Source organism: Dunckerocampus dactyliophorus, chromosome 11 (genome assembly GCF_027744805.1).
Source record: "Dunckerocampus dactyliophorus isolate RoL2022-P2 chromosome 11, RoL_Ddac_1.1, whole genome shotgun sequence".
In the NCBI taxonomy this organism is placed as follows: Eukaryota; Metazoa; Chordata; class Actinopteri; order Syngnathiformes; family Syngnathidae; genus Dunckerocampus; species Dunckerocampus dactyliophorus.
In genome coordinates this window covers 10558974-10584026 of record NC_072829.1, presented here as the reverse complement: position 1 = coordinate 10584026, position 25053 = coordinate 10558974, and the positions used below count along the sequence as shown (strand labels likewise).

Below are 25053 nucleotides of genomic sequence, written 5' to 3'. Positions count from 1 at the left end.
TGGTGTGCTGATGTGACACGATGCATTTTGTGCATCAGTGTTATCGGCGTGCCAGAATCAATGAGGGTGAGAAAAGTTGCCTGGAGCGCACAAATAGAAAAGCACAATTAATTGTGATATTCTTATAATGCACTTTTTTTCTGTAATTAATTAATCAGAATCCATGTGATAAAGTCCTACGTAAACACTTGAATAAAGCAAACACAGGATTAATGATTCATAAATATTATTGAGAATACATAATACTGTACATTGAAGATTTACAGGTGTACAACATCTTCCAAATGAAGCTAAATAAACAGACTAAATATATCATACAGTCTGATGTTATTCTAATGTGACAAAGCTTCTGCTAGTGTCCAGTTGGCTGCTGCCAATGCAAAGCACCACTTTTGTTTTACTGGCGTTTAAAAGTGAGAGTGAAAAGATCAATACTTTTACTTTGAAGACTTTGTGGCACAGTTTCCATCATGCAGAGCTTGGTAATAATGCAGAAGCGTTTTGTCGAAGCGTTTGTGCTCTAGTTTGTTTGTTGACAATACCAAATGTCTCTGGTTGTGGTTGTGAGTGGTTAATGATGTTGCGTTTTGCTACGGTTGTCTAGTGTGTGTAAAATGCAGAATATTCACTCACTTGTTCCGCCTGCTGAAATTGAATACAAGACTTTCATTAAAAAATCTGCCTTCAAAGCTGATTCACCTGCACTATGGTTGTTTGCGTTACATTTGCTTACCCTAATTAGGTATAATAGTATCATACCTTTTAATTTTAGTCCACTGCATACTCCAAAGACAATACTAAACATGCTGGTAAATTAATACCTTCGGAAATGTATGTGCATTGTTGTATTTGTAAAAACATTTTTTTTTTATCCAGCTCTGTGTGCGTGGTCTTGTCTTCACCCTATAAAATCCTCAGTGTTTTGTCACGACACCTTATTTTGTTGTTGTGCTCTACTCCTGGCACAGTGGCTATCATCTGGTGAGATTGAATACAAGACTTTCATCAAAAAATCTCTTTTTTAAGGCTGAAAAACTTGCATTGTCCCTGTGGTGGTTTTCATTGGTTTCAAACAGCATCTTGCCCTAATTTACTCCATTAGATGAATTCAATGAAGTTCTACTCTAGTGCAAACTACAACCGCAATAATAAACATATTGGTAGAGTAATACCTTTTGAGAATTCATATGTATTATTGTGTTTGTAAAAATGCTGTTTTTTTAATCCAGCTCTTGTATAGGATCTTATTAGCTTGTGTACTTGTGCGTGGACTGAGTGGTGTCTTCACCCTATAAAATCCTGAATGTTGTTTAAATGGATGACTTCTACTTTGGTCGATACTTTTGTCATCACACCTTTTTGTTGTGCTCTGCTCTGGTGTCTTGGTGCAGTCTGAAGAGGATGAAGTAGTAGCAGCAGCCATTCTTGCAGGACCTTGTTGTGTATGGACATGCTATTCACTCGTGTATGCAGTCGTCTGAGTGGGAGGTTTTTTAGCGCCGGGTGAGCTTTGGTCATCCATATTAAGCGACTGTTAAATGGAGCAAGCAGCATTCGTTGACAATAAAGGCAGTGAGGGAGGTAGAAGGCGACTTGTGTGTCAGACTGAAATGAAGCTCAGGGATTACTCCCTCAGACGTCGCCTGGAAGAGGAAAATTGAAAAGGTGGGTGTGGGGGGTGCGCTGGCAAACAATTCATGTTTGTCACCTGGCGTTGCCCTCGTACGGGCTGGATTTTTGTTATCAGCCGCATGCAGTTTCTCCACCATTTTTCCATTGTTTTTCATTGGCACTCTGAAGCTCGCCGCGGTTGCTCTGAGCCCTCCTCGCTGAAAGCCCGAGGCTGGGTTGAGCAAGGAGCCATTAGTGCTCTGCTTTAACCCCTGTGAGCTTCATGTGTTCCACCACTTGAGGAGGAACTTCTGCGGGTCAAACGTGGGAGGATTCTCACAGAGGGACGGATCAGAGGCTTCAGTCTATTGTTGGTGAGGCCAGGCCAAGGTCATTAGATACTATCTAAACACAGCCCCCATGATAGTTACTGGAGTTCTCCTATGCCATCCGGTGTTAAGTTGGAGGAAAAGCATCCTTAGGAGCAGAACACTGTGGGGTGGAAATTGAAAAGACTTTTAAACATGGGTAGATGGTAACACTGCTACTTCCTGGTTCATGCAGGACGACAAACATATGTGCAGTGCCATCCATCCATCCATTTTCTATATAATATATTCTATATTAGGGTTGCGGGGGCATGCTGGAGCCTATCCCAGCTGACTTCGGGCGACAGGCGGGGTACACCCTGGACTGGTGTCCAGCCAATGGCAGGGCACATATAGACAAACAACCATTCACACTCACATTCATACCTATGGACAATTTAGAGTCACCAATTAACCTCACTCGGAGAAAACCCACACGCACACGGGGAGAACATTCAAACTCCACACAGAAATGCCCAAGGGAGAATCAAACCCTGGTTTTCCCGATCTCCAGGCTGTTACTGTGTTGGCCAACATGCTAACCACTCGACCACCGTGCGGCCTGATTCTCATTATGGCCTGTATGCCGTTCCTGCATCTGCACCTTTAGCAGAATTTTCACCAAAATCTATCAAGTTCTTCATTGGCCCTGAGGTCAACACTCCACAAAGTTTCGTGAAAACTGGTTGGATAAACCTGCAAGCTGTATCTCTGCCACTATTACGTATTTCACTTAAAATAATTGCTGAGAAAAAAAAAAATAGAAAAAAAATCATATACAGTAATCCACTTTGTGGTTTAAATTTCGCCGCTTCACTTAATCACGTTTTTTCAAAGAAAATAATAATAATTAATAAATTATAGTTGTTTTGTGGTTGACTACGACCTATTATAAGTCCAAAAATATGAATATTTAAGCATTTTCAAGCAATAATGGCTAAATGAACGAAAATACAAATATAAGGCATTCAGTAGACGAAAGACACAACATGTAGTATTCTACACTGGTCACAAGGTGTCAGTAATGTTACATCACAGCCGCGGGAAGTACGCTGCCCATAAAAAACAAGGAACTCTCCCAATGCTAACATGTGAGCGTATATTATGCCTTATTTATATCTAAAATGTCTTATTTTCTGTAATTATGTCCACTGTATTGGGTAATAAGAGTGTAAAGGTGACTATAGGGTTGTTATTTCATGTTTAGAGGGCTCTAATAATGTTTAAACAACATATTTAGAAGGTATTCAAGGCTCTAACTACAAAAACATTAAATTTTATAAGTAAGGAATTCTACTTTGACCAGTCCAGGGTTGTACCCTGCCTCTCGCCCGAAGTCAGCTGGGATAGGCTCCAGCATACACTCGACCCTAGTGAGGAGAAGCGGCATAGAAGATGGATGGATGGATGGATGGAATTCTATTTCACGGAAAATCACTTATCACAGCTGGGCCTGGAACCAATTAACAGCGATAAAGGAGAGATTACTGTAAACATATACAACAACTTTAGCCATGTCCTAAAGTTCCCTTCACAGGACAACCTATGTAAAAAAAAGTGTTTAGACTGAAACAGTAATACTATCAATTTCAAATGCTAGCTTTTTCAGGCTCCAGAAACACACAAAATTAATGCCTAAAATAATTTGTGATTTTTTTTGTCTTCTTGAAATGACATTCTGCAAGCAACCCCGAAGACTTTGCTTAGTTCTTTTTGAATGATAAATTTAGTTTTATTTTCTTGTTTGTTTTTGCAGTCGAACCTCGTCTTTTGTCATTTTTCACAGATGTCCTAAACAAAAACAAAAGCAAGGATTCTTTTAACACTCAGAAATATGCAGTTTGCTTGAAGGCCTCATCAGAGCAAGGTGCAGTGATTAAACGGAGAAAGGAGGGAGAAAGATATAAATTGTTTATCATTCTGTTGTGCGTTCTATATCCGTTCTTCACAGTGATGAGTCATCAATGCGTGGAGGCTTTGTTTGGGCACTCCACTAGTTTGTTGGGCACACTGTTGGGCCGTACAATAACCGAGACAGTGTACGAAAACAGAGACATGTGTGGCAATCATTTCTGTCGAACATAAAATCCTACAAAAACTGGAGCGTGCGAAAACCGAGGTTCCACTGCAGTTGTAAGTCACGTAAGGACTGAATCTGCCCTCAAAAACAATTTTGCCTGCAAGAGCCATTTTGCTTTTCCAACTAGCCAGCAGGAACTAGGTACGGGCATTTGGTGAAATTTACATTCATTAGAATAGGAAGGATGTACCTGTGAATGTTCTGAACTTCTGTTTTGATGACAGTGTCGTATTGATTGGAATAATGCGGTCTGGGGGAGTTGTGCTGTAGTGCTGTGTGTGTAGCTAACTTTCCTATGTTGACGTCAAGTTGGCTTTTTAAGACAGCAAACTACTTGAGACTGAATCAACAGCCGCTTGTAGCCAAGTAGTACGTTTTATTTTGTCTCAATTTTATGACAGTAGCTCCTCCATAGCTTGGTCGTTTGGTAGCTTAGTAGTGTCAGAGATCTGCAGTTGACAAGTCGTGCCAAACCATAATCCCCCACTGGGTGGAAACGTACTGTAGCTTTTGAAAGCACAGACCTACGACACAGTGGTTCTGTTCTGTTAGCTTGGTGGGAACGTAGGTTTGCTAGAGCCCAGACCAAGCTTGGTCAACTAGATAGTGAGACACCATAGCATATTATCCAGTTAATTCCAGAAAATGAATGCAACGTGGTACAGTACGGTGTGATGACAGTACCTGCAAACAAGAAATTTGGCTTTGAATCCTCCCTCTGACAGTACTTTTATGAAAGAAACATATTCATTTTCTTCACTTCCAATTCATCAATGGATAGTAATGTATAAAGTGTACCAAACTGAACAGAACTGTACCGCTTGTTTAAATTGGAACGTGGCTAATACTCCAGGTGAATCAGACTTTCCCAGCATGAGATGGGTACTTACTACAACATGCCGTGAGTCTTGGCTTAAAAAGACCATCTAAACTGTGGTTTCCACTGAACCTGGACCAGAATCCCCCACATTTCCACATAGCAGTCATACTAAAAGCTAACAAAATTCACACTGTTTACTGTCTTGGCTTCAGATGATTCACGATGGAGCCTTTTAAGCCACTTACACTTACAAAAGTGCACAAAGACGACAGAAATGGTGTGGACATATGGTGCTGGCCAAGCAATTAATCTGTAAACATGGATCTGACATGACCACGATGACAGGGAAACGAAAGCGTGTTTTGTTGCCGCTCGTGTTCTTCAAGTTAAAACTGAGACTTAAGTTTTGCTTGAGCCGACATTTGGCCTTCTGTGTTTTGAATTGAGTGTCTTTGCCGCATACATTTGCCAGGCTCTTCTTCTCAGCTACAAGGTAAAATGGAAATGGGTGCATGCAAAGTACGGATTTTCTCTTTGAACACACAGCCCACTCAATGAATTGCACTGTGACATGGAGGAAAAAAAATTGGGAAGTTTGATTGATTGAAATTCTTCCATTTCTTTTGCAGTCGGGTTCACCGTACAGCGATATAACACCCCGAGAAGTCAAATGAATCCCTCTAAACTTTGCGAAAAGAAAACGTCTTTTACAAAAAATAAAAAAAAGTATATTACAGTCATCCCTCTCAGTCAGGCTTCTTCTGCACACTCCCCCCTTTAGGCTATCTGAGTGGAGCCTTTGGAGGACATGATTAAAAATTAATATTGGCTCAAGATTGACAGCAAACACCATTTGATGTGAGCCACAAAGCGGCTGTGGGCTTGTGGGCAGCTGACAGTTCCACAGGCACCATACAGCCCAGTAAGAGGGACAGGATGGGGACGGACAGGTTGAGGATTTGTGCAGCGCCCACAGTGTTCCACTCTGGTTATCTCCCTTCAATATGCATGGCCGTTTCTGGAGGGCTACACAGGGACCCGTACCTCTAAGTCGCCATATTCAGCTTCCACTTCTGGCACCGTGGGCAGCTTCCTGGTTTGGCTCCTGATGTAGCACCTCTGATGTTCGGCAAAGCGGATCCCAGTGAGTCCCTTTGAAAAGAAGGAAAAAGGCAGCGCTCAGAAATTCTGATATATCTTTCATTCATTAAGTCCCTGCGAAGTGCGTTTTCCGTCAGGCAGTTACATTGAAAGGTGCCCATTTGAGCTGACGTTAATACATAATGCTTTATTTTTTGTAGTGTATTATACAACTGATGGCTGTTAACCATCCCAAGAGGGCACTTTAAAGCGGAATAGAAGGAAAATGGCAAGGTTGTGATTGTATAGCACACATGCGGCCCAAACGTAAAAGCTTTACAAACTACAAAGGGCCACCAAACATCACACATAGTGAAACCATTCAGTCTCATTCATGCAGCGCTTTCGCCGCTCTGCACGGGGCAACAGTGAGACGTACTCGTCACAATGAAGCAGCAGTAGAAGAAGACGACGACTCGTGTTTTAATAAAAAATATGGCACTCCTGACTTTAAAAAAAGAAAAGTAGGCAGTGAAAATTGGGACAGCAACTGCGTTTACTCTGTAACGAAGTAAACGCTGTTTCAAAGGAATACTCTGTAACCTGCTGAGGCACTTACAGAAGAAACATCACAACTTTGATGCATCCCCCCCAGCTCTCCTGATTATTGACAGGTAGGGCGGTTCTAGATTTTATATATATATATATATATATATATATATATACAGTATATATATATACACTCCTGATCAAAATCTTAAGACATTTTGCACATTTGGATCTTAATGAGGTTTTAAGTAGAGCTACAATATGCAAAAGCAAGAAGGGGGAGTGAGACAAAAAGCATTTTGAAAAAGTAATTTATTGAAAACAACAATTAAACTGAAATAGGTTGTTTATCAGCTGATCAAAAATTTAAGACCACAGGCTATAAAAGCCAAAACCTGCTCAAAATGTTCATTTTCTGTCAGGCATTCACACTGTCATGCCCTCCTCTTTTTCAACATGGTCGGATTGTGGAGCAAGGCCTCTCGCAGCGTGCCATTGCTGCTGAAGTTGGGCGCAGTAAATCAGTCATTCTAGATCCTGAGCATTATGTTCCCACTAGCCTCCTGGAAACACTTGCATCAAGCATGCCCAAACCAATTTTTGAAGCTTTTGATCAGCTTAATTGGTGATGTCAATAAATTACTTTTTCAAAATGCGTTTTGTCTCACTCCCCCTTCTTGCTTTTACATATTGTAGCTCTACTTAAAACCTCATTAAGATCCAAATGTGCAAAATGCAAATTCTAGCAATTTTTCAACTGGTCTTAAGATTATGATCAGGAGTGTATATATATATATATATATATATATACACCATTTGGCCCTGCTGAAAATGTAATTCAAGGGGATATTAGTGATGTGTGGATCGACACTGAAAGATCAATTGTCAAATTAAAATGTCGATACTTTTGATACTTCAGTCAACGGAGGTATGTAATGTACATCAATAACAGGAACACAGTGGAAAGTAAGTAAATAAATGAGATCTAGTCTAAATGATACACGGCTGGTGGGAACCACTTTTTCTTCCACTTGTGCAGTGGCACACTGGTCTGTCAGTCTCCAGTCTCTCCAGTCTGCTGAAACGATGGTAAACGGAGCCATTCGTGAAGTCGTAATAGTAATTGTTTTGTTATTTTGCTTTTTTTTAAATTACCGTAATTTCCAGTCTATAACACGCACCGGTGTTTCAGCCCCACCCACTAAATTTAGAGCGAAAAACAGATTTGTGCATATATAAGTCGCACCGGACTATAAGCCGCATAAAATGACATATGGTGGGGCACAAGTTTCTGAGGACCAGGCAGCTCTTTCTTTGACAGGAGCCAATCATGAACTATGAAAAAACTCACGATGAGCTTGTCAACCCATTGGAAGTTGCAGGAGGTCATTACTCAATTTACTCCCTGTCTGACTCACGGTGTCATCTTAGTAAGAACTCGAATATCATCACACAGCAACTTAAAATTCAAAAGGTAGCCAAGAAATATACAATACAAGTACCAATAACAAAAACTATTTAACGACTTCCCATCATGCATTTCGTCCCAGCAAAGCATTTCATTGGACATAGCTGCTGGTGTACAGGGGCAGCTAATGAATCATTGCAGTGCACGGAGTGCAGGGTTAGGGTTACGGTTAACCCTCTACAATAGTTTGATGGTGTTAATGTCATCATTACGTTAAATATTTTTAAAATATCTGTCTGGAATTACAGCAATTCATTTTTGACATAACTTGATCATTTTGAGTCTTTGCATCCACCTTTACATTAAACAGATTTTGCCAAGCTTATATTAATCAAAAATGTGGTATACATTAGGAAAAATGTGGAAACATGCTCACTAAATATAGAAATGTGTGCCTTGATAACCGCTTTTTAAAAAAACATTTCATTATTATTTTATTTTATTTTATTTTTTATATTGCATCATAGAATACAAGTGGAGATGGTGTCGCACACATTCACACATACAGTCCATGTCACATTAGAGTGGCGAGGTGGTATTTACGAGCGGAAAAGCATCGATGGAGCCAGGACAGGATGCGTTGCCATGGTGACCCAGTCTAAATGGAGATATCAAAGACCCCTTTACTTGACCTGAAGGGGGTGGGGAGAGTTTAAGGATGATTCTAAGCTGAAAAGGAGCAGACATCTTTGGATGGAGCCATGAGAAGCTGAAATGTCTCCCTTTTTGTTGCAATTGTAACGTTTTGCTTCAACCAATGACAATGTAAAATACATCTCAGATGGTGAATCTGAAATTGACAGATGGTTGGCGAGTTTTGTTTTGGCAATGAAAAAGTTCCACACTAACATCGCTCTGCTTCATTCACACCAATGACAGTGGATGTGCTGTCACTCAGTCTTTGTTTTATTGGTTATGCCGCTGCTGTGTCTTGAAAACACGACACTTTTTCCAGTATTTCCACCTCCATTTCCGTGAAAGGCTGCTTCTTCGTCCTTGTCATCTTCCCACCAGCCCTGATTCAGAATGACAGTGGCCATCGTAACATGTGGACGCCACATTCATGAGTCACTTTGTGATGACATTCTATGGTGAAGTGGAGGCGTGGAAAGGGCGTGACTTAGGGCGTGGTTGCATACGCACACTTTGACTGAAGGTGGAATCGATGAACTACAAATTGTGCAAATGTGTGAGTACACCACTTTTTATAACTGAATATTTTTGTCTGTACGCACATTTTGGGTTTCTGGCATACGCAGACTTTTAGTCAGAAGTCCAGGCACATTTTTACAGACGAGGTCCCTGGTCATTTTACATTTTCCGACCACCGGTTGCTAGGTTGAATCCATGGGTCCAAATAATTTGTGCCCCAAAGCCACACCCACTTTCCTGTTTTCTTTGCAACTCGGGGAAGCTATGGTTCTCCTGTCCCATACAACCGAGAAAGGACAGGGAGAGCTGTCAGGAGCACATCAGACCAACACACATTGATTTTACAATTAAATCACCACATTACCATGTAATTCTAAAATTAAATATAATCTGTACAGGTAATAATACAAATATTAACTCATACATGATTGTAATACATAATATATTTGATGATCATTGCATCATATTTTGTCATAAATGGAGTATGAACCTCCGAGGACTTCATAAAAGTTGAAGTAATCCTCTTTTTATCTTGACATAGAAGGATAGTATGTTCGCCCCGCTGTTGTAGCAAAATCATACACTGTTTTTTGCAGCATGTTATATAATGGCTGACTATGGCCCGTTGCAGCAGAGCTCCTGCTTTTTAAAGTGGAACAGAAGAAAAATGGCACGGGAGCTCCACCGTGGCTGTACAACACTTCATAGCATACACGCCGCAGAGAGTTGAGTGACAATGTTGCGAATGAAGTGTTTTCTGCAGCGTTGCCCCCATTGAATTAGCCAGTCGCAGGTTGCTCTCACTCTCTTCATGTGTGCAGTCAAGTGTGGAAGTCACTCTCTTCAGCCTCACTGGTGATCCTCCACCTCCGTTCAGTCTGACATGCCAAGAAACAGAGAGATCTATTAATTCTCCCTGCACCATTGTATATTAATCTAAGGCTGAATCCACACTTGTGGCTAGGAACTCTGGTCCACACCAAAAAACGTTCACACTGATATTTTTGCAAACAAAAGCCGTGTAGTCATGCAAACAAAAGCCGTGTAGTGAATAACATATGAATAAAGTAAGGGCTTGATTGGGCAGATTTTGTCACATAACTCAAATATCACAAACCAAAATGCCGTATGCTGGGTTGAATACTTTATTACGTTATTTTTGTATTATGCAATATTCACTGGCTCAGATGTCACAAAAAACGTCTTAAATATACAGTATCTCTGTTTTCATCATGAATTTGTTCCAAAAGGTCTGCCGAAATGCGAAACGTACAAAAACCGAGGCAATTTTTCCCATCGGAAATAATGTAAATCCAATGAATCCGTTCCAGGCATGCAAAAATATTAACAAAAATACATCTTACTGAGAATAATAATTTTAAATGCAGAAAACAATGCAAAAATAATTATAAATGACACATGGATGGGAGTTATGGTTTTTGCAGACTTCCTGTACATCCTGTTGAGATTGAATTCAACAGTGTTTCTCACCTTCTTTATCAAATTACTGGCACTTGCAACTTTCTTTGGAGTCATGGCACGGACAGTGAGTCAGCAATGCATAGACTGCTTTGTTTGGGCACAAGATTTTGCGGAACGATTCAGTACAGGACAAATGTACTACAGTGGAACCTCAAATTTACGCCACAATTTTGCCTCTGTTTGCGTGCATTCTCCGGTTAGCGTACAATATGGCACGCGTCTTGTTATTAATACACTGCGTGTGTCCATCTGTATTCTTAATATTTTTTTTAAATCAGAAAACATCCTTCCTTGTCAGCATCCTATTAGCTAGCAAACAAAATGGCAACGAGACCAGAAGTTACATCATCCGGCTATGATGTCATCATCGATTGACGCGGTTTTATAGTTTTATAATTATAGTTTTACATGCATAAAACAATTCTAAATGCATATACTGTACATGACGAATGAATGCGATGAATGAACATTTAAGGTTACTTTTACTTTCACTGAAGACTACTGTTCCCAAAGATATGATGTGGCAGCGAGACACCACTTGGACACCATCTTCCTGTTTTGTCATGAGTTATTTCTTGAATTTAACAGTGTTTCTCAATTTCTTTATCAAAATACTGGAACTTACAACTTTCTTTGGCTTCATTATTACCAACAACTCATCTCAAAACAGGAAGGTGGTGGTGGTTGATGTCACTGCCACATCTTGTCTTTGGGGACAGTCACGTCAAGAATCACCATTTCAGTGAAGGTAAAGGAACTTAAATTTTCATTTATCCCTTTCATTCACCATTTATATTTATTTATATGCAATTTGAATTGTTTTCCGCATGTCAAACTGCAATTGTAAAACTAGAAGGACATGTTTGGCGTTTTGGTCTTTTTGGAATGGATTCATTGGATTTTCATTATTTCTTTTGGGAAAATTGACTCACTTAGTGTCTGTTTCGGTTAGAGTCAGACCTTCTTGAATTAATTAATGATGCTAACTAAGGCTCCACTGCAGTTTGTTATATGAAAGTAGAGACAGCAAACGAAAACCTAGGCAAAATTTTTGACGAAAACTGAATCATACAAAAACTGGGGCGTACAAAAAAGATTAGACTGCTTTGTCTTTGTAGGGTCACCCATGACAAACAGGTCCTAAGTGAAGGACCAGACAAAGAGTGGCTCAATAGACCCCTATGATAAAACAAACCATTGGACCACGTTTTCCCTTGCCCGGATGCGGGTCCATTCCTCTCGAGAAAGGCTGGACTTTATTCCACTCTGGTGTTGCCAGCAGTGAGAGGCGAACATGCTGTAGTATCCATCTGGAATTACAGCAATTCATTTTTGACATAACTTGATCATTTTTAGTCATTGTATCCACCTTTAAATTAAACAGATTTTGCCAAGCTAAAATGTGGTATAAATTAGGAAAAATGTATAAACATGCTCACTAAAAAATAGAAATGTGTGCCTTGATAGCTAACCACTTTTTAAAAAATATTTGATTCATTTATGTTTTAAATATTGTATCATAGAATACAAGTGGAGATGGTGTCGCACACATTCACACATACAGTCCATGTCGCGCTAGAGTGGCTAGGTGGTATTTACGAGCGGAAAAGCATTGATGGAGCCAGGACAGGATGACGGGCAGGGGTGGCAATTCTTGTTGTGCCCCGGCTCGTGGCCTGTATGTTGGAGTTTAACGTGGTGAATGAGAGGGTAGTTTGACTGTTGTTTGCGCTTATGTGGCAAACAGGTTGCTTGGGCATCTGGTCAGGATGCCTCCTGGACGCGTCCCTTGGGAGGTTCTGTGCAGGTCTGAGTGGTAGAAGGCCTCGGGGAATAACCAGGACCTGGCCTGGGAACGCCTCGGGATCTGCCAGGAGGAGCTGGATGAAGTGGCTGGGGAGAGGGAAGTCTTGGCCGCCCTGCTAAGGCTGCTGCCCCCATGACCCGACCTCGGATAAGCGGTAGAAGATGGATGGATAGCTGAACCGAACCGTGACAGAGTTCACTTGCAAGTGGACCGAGACCCATCTTTCAAGCGGTCTCAGTCGGATGATCACATTCACACACAGCAGAGCAAACGCACTCTAGTTCATTTTTACCGAATCAAACATGACAAGTATTAAGATATTCAGCGGGGATGAGCATCTGCAACACACTTGCAAAATCAGATTGTATGCAATTTATTTCCTGCAGAGAGCTGCTCATTCATCACGCCATATTAGAACAGACAGTGGGATCTACATCTGCTCCACAATGGCACCGCCTAGAAATTATATGAGCGTCGCCGCAATGAAAATGAACTTGATTCCATTTCAATTTAATTGCAGCAACACGCCGATTGCCGTGACATCTCCTTTTGAATCAGTTAACTTGACCATGCTCTGACATTTATTTTTCCCAAGGTGGTGCCGCCATCAACCACAAAAGCAGATCGCACCCGCGCAAGATGTGATACAAAGTGAAGCCTGTCGTAATCTACAGCCTGTAATTTCATCTGCGCGGGGAAGGATGGAGCAATAATGGTCTCAAACACAGAAGCATGATGTTTATGCCTGGCTTTATTGTGATGAGTCTCTGTTTAATTTGGCTCCGCCGTATTGCTGAGCAGTGGCGGGAAAGCAAAGGGCAATGTTTTGATGAGATGCAATGATTACTGGGCTTGGTCGACCAGAAAATGAAGAGAGACACATTAACGCAGCGATGAAAAATGGAAAAGCAATGTCATTTTGAGAGGCGATGTTAGAAAAAGACGACATACACAAATATCGAAATTCACTTGCGAGATGCTCTTGTGCGTCTATTTAACAGGATGGAAGGCACAATTCCATGCATCGTTCAGCTCCTGTGAGTAAAGATCTAAAGCAATGTCAGCAAGTCTTATTCTAAAAAGGAAAAAAAAGTTGGACTGCAGTGAGATGCATATTCCTTTCCGCTCTATTTTAATTTCAAAATAGCTACGCTCATTTTATATCACATTATATCTCAGTATTTAATGTTGTGAAAAAATTAGGAAACCACACGGTCGACTCTTCAAGTCTTAAAACACTACACACCAAATTTGTAAAAACATGCACCCCTGCTCTGTTGCCTGTGCTATTATTTTTCTGACAAATACGCCACATGTTGGCGCTGTTGTTAAATCCTAGTTTGACCCCCATAATTGGAACTGACTTGAAATTTCTCACACAGCTCAATGCACTCTACAGACACAAAATGTGGTACACACCTTTTAGGCACTGAGAAGCACATTCACGTTTGTAAAATTTGAGCAAGATTCGCCAGTCTACCCAGGGGTGTCATAAAGGGGGGAAAAGTGAGGACAATTCCAAGGGCCCCTGACTTCCAGTGAAATAAATAATAAAAATAATTTTAGTATCTGGTTATGATTAAAAAAAATATATATCAGAAAACGATTCAAACATCTACTGTATTTGGTAGTAACACTTAAATATCCACATTGACCAAACGTAAGCTTCATTATTGACTGAACACCACCGTACAACCCCCGCTACATGAAATGGTTTGGTCCACTACTACCTTCACTGTGCACAAACTATGAAACTATGCTACTAGTGCCTATTAAAATAAAGTCAGGGAGTCAAAAACAGGGAAGAGAAAAAGGTGAGAGAAGAGAGGCACACGAAAAGGGTGTCAATATGTGACCCATTTTTTTCTAGCCGTTTTGTAGGGGGGGGAACAAGGTTATTTGTTGTTGTTGTTATTTTCATGGGGCCCAGAATTCCTGGTGGGGCCCTTAGTCCACCAGCCACACTCTGAGGTTTAACATATAGCCTCCAACCCCCCATTTACCCTTAAAGTGCTAATTTCACCAAAACACTTAAATCACACTTAAACACTTAAACACTTTTGATTTTAGATCTTAAATCTCTGTGTTAATCACTCAATCATTAATGTTGTTATTTTCGCTGTGAAAAATAACATTGAAAGGCATATTTCCTGTGTTAGATGTGTGCTCGAATATATTCACCCTTTTTATACTTCTTGTCACTAAAACCAGTGACGTTGGGAGAACCCTCCCACCCGTAACTACCCATGAAATACATTGTTTACATCAGAAATCAGTCAGAAATGATCACTTTAACTACAACAAAGCATGCTGGGAAATATGGAACCCTACCATTCCACAGCTGCAAACTCTTCCGGGCTGCACATCTCACGGATTGTGATGTTTTTGAGAGGAAATAAAATACTGTAGCTTTTGCCCGAATGTTGAATGACGAAGAGGTGCTCGATCAACAATCACTTTTGAAACGAAACAACCATGCCACAACAACCATTGTCATATACCAGCAGCCGTCTCCCTCTCCCTATTGCTGGCTTGTCCAATCGGCAGTCAGGACACATTCACGGCCCTTCATCCATCCATCCATCTTCTATGCCGCTTATCCTCACGAGGGTTGCGAGGTCGCCAGTCAATCGCAGGGCAAATATAGATAAACAACCATTCACACTCACATTCATATCTATGTACAATTTAGAGTCGCCAATTAACCTAACATGCATGTTTTTAAAATATGAGAGGAAACCGGAGTACCCGGCAAAAACCCACTCACACACAAGGAGAACATGCAAACTCCACACAGAGATGCCCAACGGAGATTTGAACCCAGAGCTTCCTGATCTCCTGACTGTGTGGCCAACATGCTAACCACTAGACCACCATGCAGTCCTTCACAGTCCTGCAGACTATGGTAAAGTAAACATTTCAAGCAGGAACGCACACGAACACAGATATTTCCATCCATTTTGTTATATATGTTATATATATGTTGTTATACATATTTTTTATATTATGCCTGTAGCCCTGTATAAAATTATCCAGCATACAGTGCATAATAGGAAGTTACTTATTGTGATAATGCATTAAAGGAGTTCATAATATTTAAAATGGTTAAAATATTTACATCTCATATGTACAGTTTCATAAGTTAAGCTATTCACAGTTTAATAGTTGAATAAATAACGTTTTATGGTCATTTGCGATATCTGTTATTTGAAAGTGTGGTTGATGTGCAACATGTATTTGTTGTTTTTCGAACTTGTTAGTAGATTCGCCTGTCAATCATTTCATTTCTGTATTTTCATTGGGTCTCTGTAAATGTGACAGCCAATCCAAAGTGTTGGGGCGGGACTAAGAGAAAGTGCATGTTAGACAGACGGAGCGGGAAGTAGAGAGACGTTATCGTCGGGAGAGTGCACAGTGAGACATCGTTAAGTAGTAATAAATAAGTATCATCAAAGGTCGACTACCCGTGGTCCTGATATTAACGTCTTGTGAACTGCAAAAGGTGAATATATGTTATAACTACTTGTTGTAGCTGTAAAAGTATGGAAACGTAATGACATTTAGCAATCGCTAGTTAGCCTAGCAATCGCACAGGTGATTAGGCCTTGGTATCATAATTTAGCATTGTGATGTGTATCTAGCTAAAGCTAACGCTAATTCGACATGATGCAGTGTTTCATGGTAGCTCAATGGAGTTTATGTGCTTAAAGGAGATGATGCTTACCCGGTGGATGGGCCCTGCTGTTTCGGCTGTTTCTGCTGTGCTGCTGAACTGTGTTCTTGTCCTGTTTGCGGTATTTCGGATATGATTCTGGGCAGGGCCTGCTGAGTGGTGTTGCTCTGCCTTGCCTTGCTGTTGGATGCTAAGTGTGCTAACATCAAAGAGAGCATCTGAAGACTGCATCGGCATCGGTATCCCTAACCACTCTTAAGGATTCGTGAGTACCCAATTGACTTATTGTGCACGTGCTTTTATTTTGTGAGTGAAGTGGCCATTTTGGTTTGTAGGCCTCACTGCACCCAAGCAACGACACAGGCCTGCAACTGGTTGAACTAAGTTTGAACTGGGTGTAAACAAGGAAACTAAATAGTGGTACTGTTTGGACACTTTGAGTTATTGTTATGCTTTATTTTTTGCTCACTTTATTGTGACCAAGAGGTCATTTGAAAAACTCAGAACATACAAATTGATCTGGTATTTTATTTGGGAAACTTTGTTTGATAATGTGGACATTTTATTTGAATTTATTATTTTCATCAAAAAGGGTCATTTTGAATTTTGGGTGTAAATATTGTAAATAAATTTATGTTCATCTGTTATATTTAAAATACAGTTGTAGAGGTCTTTATTACAACTGGACAGAAATATACATTACAAATATTTGTGTACAAACCACACGAACTCAGGCCCAGTCTTATTGTATTAATCACTCCAGTATTTATAAATTAACTACATGAGACCAGGGTTACATGCCCACTAGTTGCGTGGCAGCGTTTTGATCGAACACTCGAGCAAACGAAGTAAGCCTGTTAACATTTCCAAAAGACGCTATTAGCTGCGTCAGATTCTTTGTTGTTGTGTTTTGGCACATTTCAAGGAATTTGTTTTGATACTGCGCCTCCGATAAAGTTTACAGTTTGGGACTGAATGCGTATTATCAAAGGGTGCTCCTACCATCAGCTGTCCCGGCTATCTTTTTTCGAGCCAAACTGGGGAAAAGAGAAGCACTGATGCAGATGAAAGTAAATAAAACGTCAAAAACCCAGAAGATTCCACCATAAATATTCTACACATCTTAGAATAATAATATGTGTTTTCATGCCAAATTTCAAAGCAAGCTAAACAGCGATTTTGTCTTTTGACGTGACGTCACAGTTTAGAAAATTCACTGTGGAGCTTGTGATAATCACAAGTTCATTTCACTCATATTTTGTTGTTTACTGGCGGACGACAGCAGTATGACAAAACCGTTTTCTTATGTGAATACTTTCATTTTGTTATTGTTTTTTTCAAACTTTTTTGGTGACATGAGCACATTAAGGATCAGTGGTGTTGCGCGTGCACCCTCGTATAGCAACACAGATGCTGACTTGCCAACCGTATAGCGGTGGGAACAATCTGGATGTCAGTGGCCGGAGGCCACAGCATCCATGACATACATAGGAAAACAATCTGAGATCTTTGGAGCGTAGTACATGTCTCCTGAAGTCAACTGTTCTAATGTCACTTGTGTGCATTTTTTATTTCCTGCACAGTAGACTTGAAGACAAGACCAAAGGTCACCCGGCTTAAAGGTCGGATGGATCATTGTTGTTTGTTTAGATGTGAGAGAGAGTCACATTTTTGCACTATTTAAAAGTTTCCAACAAATGCATGGTTTACCGTGTGAGACTTGGATAATGGTACTCACCGATGTTGGCAAAAGTTCTACTTGTCATTTGAAAATTATTTTTCAAAAGTGTCAGTGATGCGGCTCACGGCAATGTCCCACCACTCCTTCTATCACAGCAAGTTCTGCCATAAGAACTGCCATAGCCAAAATTCTTGCCCTCTTCTTAATCTTCTTCCTGGAATCATTTGGATAAGACAATATTGACTTCTATTGCACAAAATCCTTAATTGCCACAATCAGGGAGAACACCCTCCGCAGCAATCTTTACTTCCATAAACACGGAACTTTGCATTCACATTAATAAGTTGCATCTTATTGATAATGTGATCAACCACATAAACAATTGGATTTGAACAAAAAATCCGAATTGGCCATTATACCCTGCAGTGTGAACATAGCCTGTGTCTCTCTATTATGCACTTGATCCACTTTTTACATATACACTAACTGCACTTGTTAATTAATTCATAATTAATTCAATATACAGTATCACATACAACAACGTAACATTAAGGCGTGGGACAGGAGGAGACAAATGTCAGCAACACTCACAGCTATGTGAGTTACAGTGCTAACATTACACTCGTTTAACAGCAACATAATGCTAGGTTAGCTTATTGGCTGAAGAAAAACAAAATGATCGTACTTACAGCTCCCACGTCTGTAGCTGACTGACACATTGTTGGCAGTGTTTCAGGCTTCATTTTAAGATGTTTAGTGAAGCCTATTTTTAATTATTATTTTTTAAATTGTCCTCTGTGGAGTGGTGGGCATACACGGGGCTCATCTAGCTAGGGCGTGTTTGAGACGGTATCACGTCCATGAGGAAGGAGGTTTCTGTCATGACGTTATGAAAAGCCACAACTTCAGAAGTGAGCAAAAATTCCCAAAATTTGAGCAAACAAGTAAGAGAGATGATAGATTTTTCTCACATTCGTGCTCATACATAAACATGCTTTAGTGACACAGATTATTGTTAGAACATCATTAAAAGTTTATTTTGCAAAACAGGAGGCCTTTAACTGTGCAATATTCTTTTTTCCTTTCCTCAAACATAAATAAAATAACATAAAGTTTTATGAATGATAATGACTTTGGTCTAATGTGAGAATGACTGATGCTTTGCTTTGCGGATGTATTTTGTTTGCCCCTAGACTGTTTACACAAGTCCTGAATTGTTGTGAAAGAACAGCAGGTGGATTTCATCTGTGGCCCTCAGAGTTGCGATGGCATGCCCACACTGCCCTCAGGCTTGATGCCGACCGCGTCTGGACTGGCTAAGCGTGGTCATTTTCATGACAAGCTACACTCCTTTCTCTTTCAAATCCATTTTGCCATCAGCATGCGGCTGCCTGTTAGCGTATTTTATATCAGGTCCTTCCCATTGTTCTTTTGTCTTACTCAGAATAAGATTTGAATTACTGTGCTTTCTTTCTTGCTGCTTAACTACTCTTCATGGAAGAGCATTGAGTCTCCTCAGGGGATTTGCTTCACTAGCAGGAAGTGGAACAAGCAGGAGGCATATATATGTGTGTGTGTGTGTGTGTGTGAGTCAGCTTAGTGTTAAAACATAGAAAAGGCGAGAAAGGGAATGGAAAAAGTGCATTGTGTATGTTAACATTCTATTGTAAGCAAAACATTGACAACTAAATGTGTTTTTCTATTTGATTTGAGATTTATCTAGCCACATTTCACAGTAAATAATGGTGTGAGCTTCGTGGCTTGCTTGTCTGAGGTCCTGCTTGTGTAACCTCCAGCACACTTGAGCGGGATTTCGAAATGAAAGGTAAGTTAATGAGTTTTGCTGCAGACAAAATTGCAGCAACAAAAGCGTGTGGTGTGAGAAAACAAATGGGGGCTCTCTTAATGGTGTTTGTACGGCAAACAACTTTCTACTTTAGAATGAGTCTTTTAGGGAAAGAACAACCCCCCTCTTGGGGCTGCAGTGAGTGCATTTAAACAGTAAAGCCTAGCTCCTCTAATGACTGTGTGTTTAAGCAGTTATTACGGGAATTTGTGGTCATTCGCTCACTCATTATCTGCACCAATTATCCTGTTTGTAGGGAACTTCAGCCATTCCCGGTTGAGAGGCGGGTACGCCCTATTTTGAGGCACCAGCAACTCATGGGGCTGACATTAACATTCACACTCGTGACAGCAATAGGTGTCTTTTGGCCCACGTTGGCCAACCATGCAGGTTTATTTGTAGTATTATTAAGCGACTATTATTCTGAATTTAAAATGGAATGCAGGAAGTGGACGATATGTATTGTATTAGTTGTGGAATGTATGGGGATAGGATTAAATAAGCTTTGCTTCTTCCTACTCCTTTTGGACATGTGGAACTGTGAAAGGATGATTCATGAGATGTATTCCATTGTAACCTTCATGTTCAAATAAACCAAACCAAACCAAACCAAACCAAAGTGGTACTGAGTTCCAATTTCAGCTGAGATTGCTGTTTTATGGTTTTCTTAAATAAACCAGTCCAAACCCATGCATGTTTGGTTAACTGGAGACCCTTATCTTTTTCTACGTGCCCTGATTACCTGGTGACCAGTCCAAGGCATAGCCCGTCTCTATAGCCAGCTGGGATAGACTCTAGCTGACCTACTGCTAGAAAATAAGTAATACACAGAGGTTGAACACAAATTTGGAATACTTTTAATTCATTCAGCACCAAGCTGTGACCATTATTATATTGTACATCTTTATTGCTCTGCGGTATTACTATATCTAACTTATTGTGTGGCGATGTGGGGAAACAACTATGAAAGTACGCTTTACTCGCTAACTGTGCTACAAAAAAGGTCAGCTACGGTAATCCATAATGCCGCTTTTAGAACATACAAACCCTTTATTCCTAAAATCACAATTATTACAGTTGGCTGATTTGGTAAACTTTCTAACTGCTAAAATTATGCATAAAGCAAACCATAACCTGCTATTCAAAAACGTAAGACAATTCTTCTCAACAAGAGAGGAGAAATATGGCCTGAGGGAAAAATTTAACTTAAACAACACACAAGCAAGAACAATGCTGAATACCTTTAGCACATCAGTATGCGGAATGTTGTTTACAAAGTACAAGGAAAAAGAGTCCCGAACCACTGTGTACACACAATGCTATGGCCAACCGCTCTTGCACTCACTAGTGAGTACATTGCCTGTACTCACTCATCATCCAACTATATTTTTGTCAACTATTACATTTTCATCAGTTATTATTATATATTTATTATTATTTATTATGACTTTTTAAAATTTATTTACAGTGGTCATAAACCTTGACTGCTATTGCACCACGTTGTTATACTACCTTATCATTTTCCGATGTATTTAAAATGGCCAAAGAGTTTGGAATATAGGAAGTGAACAAATGCAATTGATGTGAGGGGGTAGGATTAAATAAGCTTTGCTTCTTCCTACTCCTTTTTGGAGTAGGAACTGGTGAATTGTACTATGTACATGTTCAAACAAAATTAAACCATTACCATTATAAAACCTTACGTGCGCCTGGAAGCTGAGTCTCATCACTTTATTTTTTTTTTGTTGAGCACATTAATTGAAATTATTATTTTATCAGCATTCGTCGCCATTGACACATGAATCACTTTAGTGGCTGTGCTACTACTTAGCTTGCAATAGGTTCTGGTTATCATCACACTTTCACGCTTTGTATCATCAGTGGTATCCTGCAGTGTCATAAAAAAAACATAGAAAAAACAAAACGCTTAGTTCCTTAGATGCTCACTGAGCCGCAGTCTTTTGAGATATGTTGAATTTTTGTGTGTAATAATATTTCCCTTAAAAAAAAAAAGACTGAATGTCAGCATTCCCACGCATCCTGGAAAACCTGGAAAATGTTTTAGGCATGGAAAACATACGGAAAATTTGAAAAAAAGGTCAAAGGTCCAGGAAATGAAGTTATCCTCGAAAATGACCTTCTTCTAGGCGACATTAGGACACTGCGCTTCTCTGCTTCTCGCCCGCACAACGCCCGATGTGGCGCTACCAGCCAATTAAATTTGCTTTTCCACTTAGAGCAGTTCTGTGCCCCAGTGCTTACATATGACTTTGTTGCTAGATTCAGCAACTTTTCAGAGCCCGTTAAGGATTTAAACTAGTAGGGGTGTCACAAGATCTTTCAAGATTAAAACATGACAAGACTTCTCATTCAGGAAAAAACTGTGTTATGGGCACTAGACCTAGGATGGAAATAAATAAATTCACACAATAAATGAAAATGAACTTCATAATTTTGCCAGCCTGAATATTTTGCCAAGTTTTTGTGTAACCTGCCGTGCTTCAACACAGGACCTTCCCAATGGGAGACGAGAGCGCTGACCACATGGCCAAAAGCCCGGACTGTCGACAGCATGTTCAGCGCAGCTCTCAAGGCAGAGGGAGTGAGGTTTACCAACATACACTTGCACAGCTTCACAGGCTGGCATCCATTACACATGCGTGTTTGTTTTCCTCATCTCCCACCTTCAAGCAGGCAGAAAGAGAGTTCACTCTGTGAATTGGTTTCAGCACCTTGGTGTGTTTGTTCCATAGAACAACGGCATGAACGGAGTGAACCCTTTTGTCATTCATACAGTCGCATTGTCTCGGTGTGTGGAGGTGGGGCCGCTAGCATACACACAGAGTGTAATAGTGTAGGACCACAAGGCTGGCAAACAGCTTTTACCCACAGGCCATCAGGCTTCTCAACAAAGCACTCACACATGCCGCACGCAACACACGCACACACTCATAGCACTTTATTTATTTGTATTAATGTCTCTTCTGTTGTTGTTGCTTAATTTATTGGTATATATGTTTATGTTTTTTATGTTCTTATTCTTCTTGTGTTTTCTTCCTTTTCTTGGGAGAATGAACAGAATAAGATTTTCATTGCATAGCATAACTGCTGTCTTACCATGCACATGACAATAAAACTCTCTTGAATCTTGAATCTAGAATAATGTAGCCTCGTGTGGAGCAAAGCAAGGTAATGTAGAAAATAAATCAGTAGATTGCAGTATACTGGCATATACTTTTTTAAAGATTTTTTTTCATTGTATAAAAGTAATGTTAAAATCTCTTCTCTTCTCATTCTCGTAGGCCCAATCTCGTGTATCGTCTCCTCTTGTGAACTTTGTGTGTTGAGCATCAAGTTTAGAGCATCGATAGGAACCGGGACTAACGTTCCGATTCTCCTGAGGTCGTTCAAATGTTTTTATTTCGTTTCCTCGAGTCGATGCGCACTTGCCGACCAAAGAAATAAAGAAGCCGGCGAGCACCAGCGAAGACAAAGTGGCTAAAAAGTTTGGCTTAACTTCATAAAAAAGAGGGTCGGCTCAGTCCAACATTTGCGACACAATGCTATCATGCAAAGGAGGGTGCACCACCAACATGATTAATGTTCATGGTGTAGAAATAACACACTACAGTCCCCAACTAATGAACACAATTGGTTCCAGACGACCGTTCTTAAGTCGAATGTGTTCTCGGGTTGTATCATAAAACTCTTAGCCTTCCTCTCTCCTCTTCCTCGTCTTCCTGTATCTGTTGGTCCCATTAGCAGTGTCACAGTGCCCTCTGCTGGTCAAGCATGTACCAGTATAAATATGGACTTATAAGGCAAAACACATGAAAATATAGACCAGTCGGCTTGTGTTCATATCTCCGAATGTTCGCACGTCGACTTAGTGTACCTCATCTTTGATGTGCTTCCTCTAAGTCAGAATCAGGGAAGTCAAACAATAAATGACGTCTGTCACGTGCCAGTGTAAACGGCAACAGGATGCTAATTAATGGGGATGTTCGGGGTACATAAAGGACGGGAGCTACGGCTACAGCTAGGGACGTTTATCATTTGCACAGTACGTCTCCGTTAGCAACAGTCAAGGGACCTTCTCAACTCACACAAGACACTTCGGGCCTTCAAAATAACAGCAGTTTTGGCTATATCCTTTTTACCTGTGTTCACAAAATAATGGTTTCATTAAAAATAGCTTGAGGCAGCAAACAAAGTATACTACTTTTCTAGTCTACTTTCTAAGTCTACTTTTCATCTTTTGTGAAAGCGTACTCCTGTAAAAAGAAAATTCATAATATTTATATTCAAGTTGAATGGTTTGATATTTATATGCTGGTTGAAAATAGCCCTGTAAGAAGTTCATAGTAAAGTTGATACAAAGTTCATATCATTGAACAATTTATAGATAAGTTCAGACATTTCATCCAAAAAGAACTCTGGTTAGTACCCTCATTTAAACCATGCAAACTTTTATGACCCTGCCTCTAAAAAGCATTAGAATCGAGAATTGTTAGGAACCGGAATCGAAACGAGGAATTGGAATCGTAATCGGAATCGTTCAAATTCAAACGATGCCCAACTCTAATTGTAACACCCCTAAAAACTAGCATAACTAGACTACACTACACTACTAAGAGACTACACTACTAAGAGTGTTGCGAGTATTAATCCTTATGATTTGTCTGTAGCGACTGAAAATGTCCTGGAAAATAATTTCAGGGAATGAGTCTGTTCCAGCATTAAACTGTCACCATTGTAACACTCTTTTGCGTATGCCTGGAATGTGAGTCTTGTCACTTTAATATTAAAAGCAGCTGACTTAGTGGGGTAAATTCCATTCTTCTTAATTTTAATACTGTTCTTTTGTTGCTATTGACACGCCCATCCGTCCCAGCAAGCCAACAGCCTGTCCCAGTTAGCACTCCAGGCAATCACAGAGCACATTTAGAGACTAATAACCATTCACAATCAGGTGAATCAGTAACTTATTGACACTTGTACTGCTTTGGGCCACTGAACTATGGCACCACTACTATGAAATATAATAAACGTAATAAGGAAGTGGTAGTGTGCTAAGCATTATTGGAAGCTGACATTAAGCGCTTTACACACACTTTAAAACCTGCAATCCAACCTACCTTGGTGGTCCCAGCGTCAGCGAGTGACGTGTGGATGTTTATTCAATCGAAGTTGAACAGCTGCGGCACATGTTAATATCCAAGCAAAAGCTGTAGTAATTCCACGTTTGATCAAAGTTACTTAAGATTTATCTGATCAAAACACGTAATGTTCGGACTTGTCTACAGCCTTAATCACTGTTACCATTAATCACCATCAACATTAACAATGGCAGCACCAGGTCTGCCCGGAGCAGGTCTCTGACTACAGTGTACCATGGTGGCCACAGCAGGTGGCTCCCTCTGCTCGATACTCTGG

General features: G+C 40.2%; 1 protein-coding gene and 1 long non-coding RNA gene across 2 annotated transcripts in view; one reads left to right on the top strand and one right to left on the bottom strand.

Moving 5' to 3' along the window:
• Window positions 1-25053, bottom strand: part of tnmd (tenomodulin) — a 97610-nt gene that overhangs the window by 19553 nt on the left and 53004 nt on the right. Inside the window, exon 4 of the mRNA XM_054792778.1 lies at window positions 5924-6031. Coding sequence (XP_054648753.1) covers window positions 5924-6031 — 108 coding nt within the window. The remainder of the gene's footprint in view (window positions 1-5923; window positions 6032-25053) is intronic.
• Window positions 15795-22609, top strand: LOC129190251 (uncharacterized). The gene is made up of 3 exons (XR_008572965.1): window positions 15795-15919; window positions 16128-16355; window positions 16426-22609. It is a non-coding gene; the product is annotated as an uncharacterized LOC129190251 (long non-coding RNA).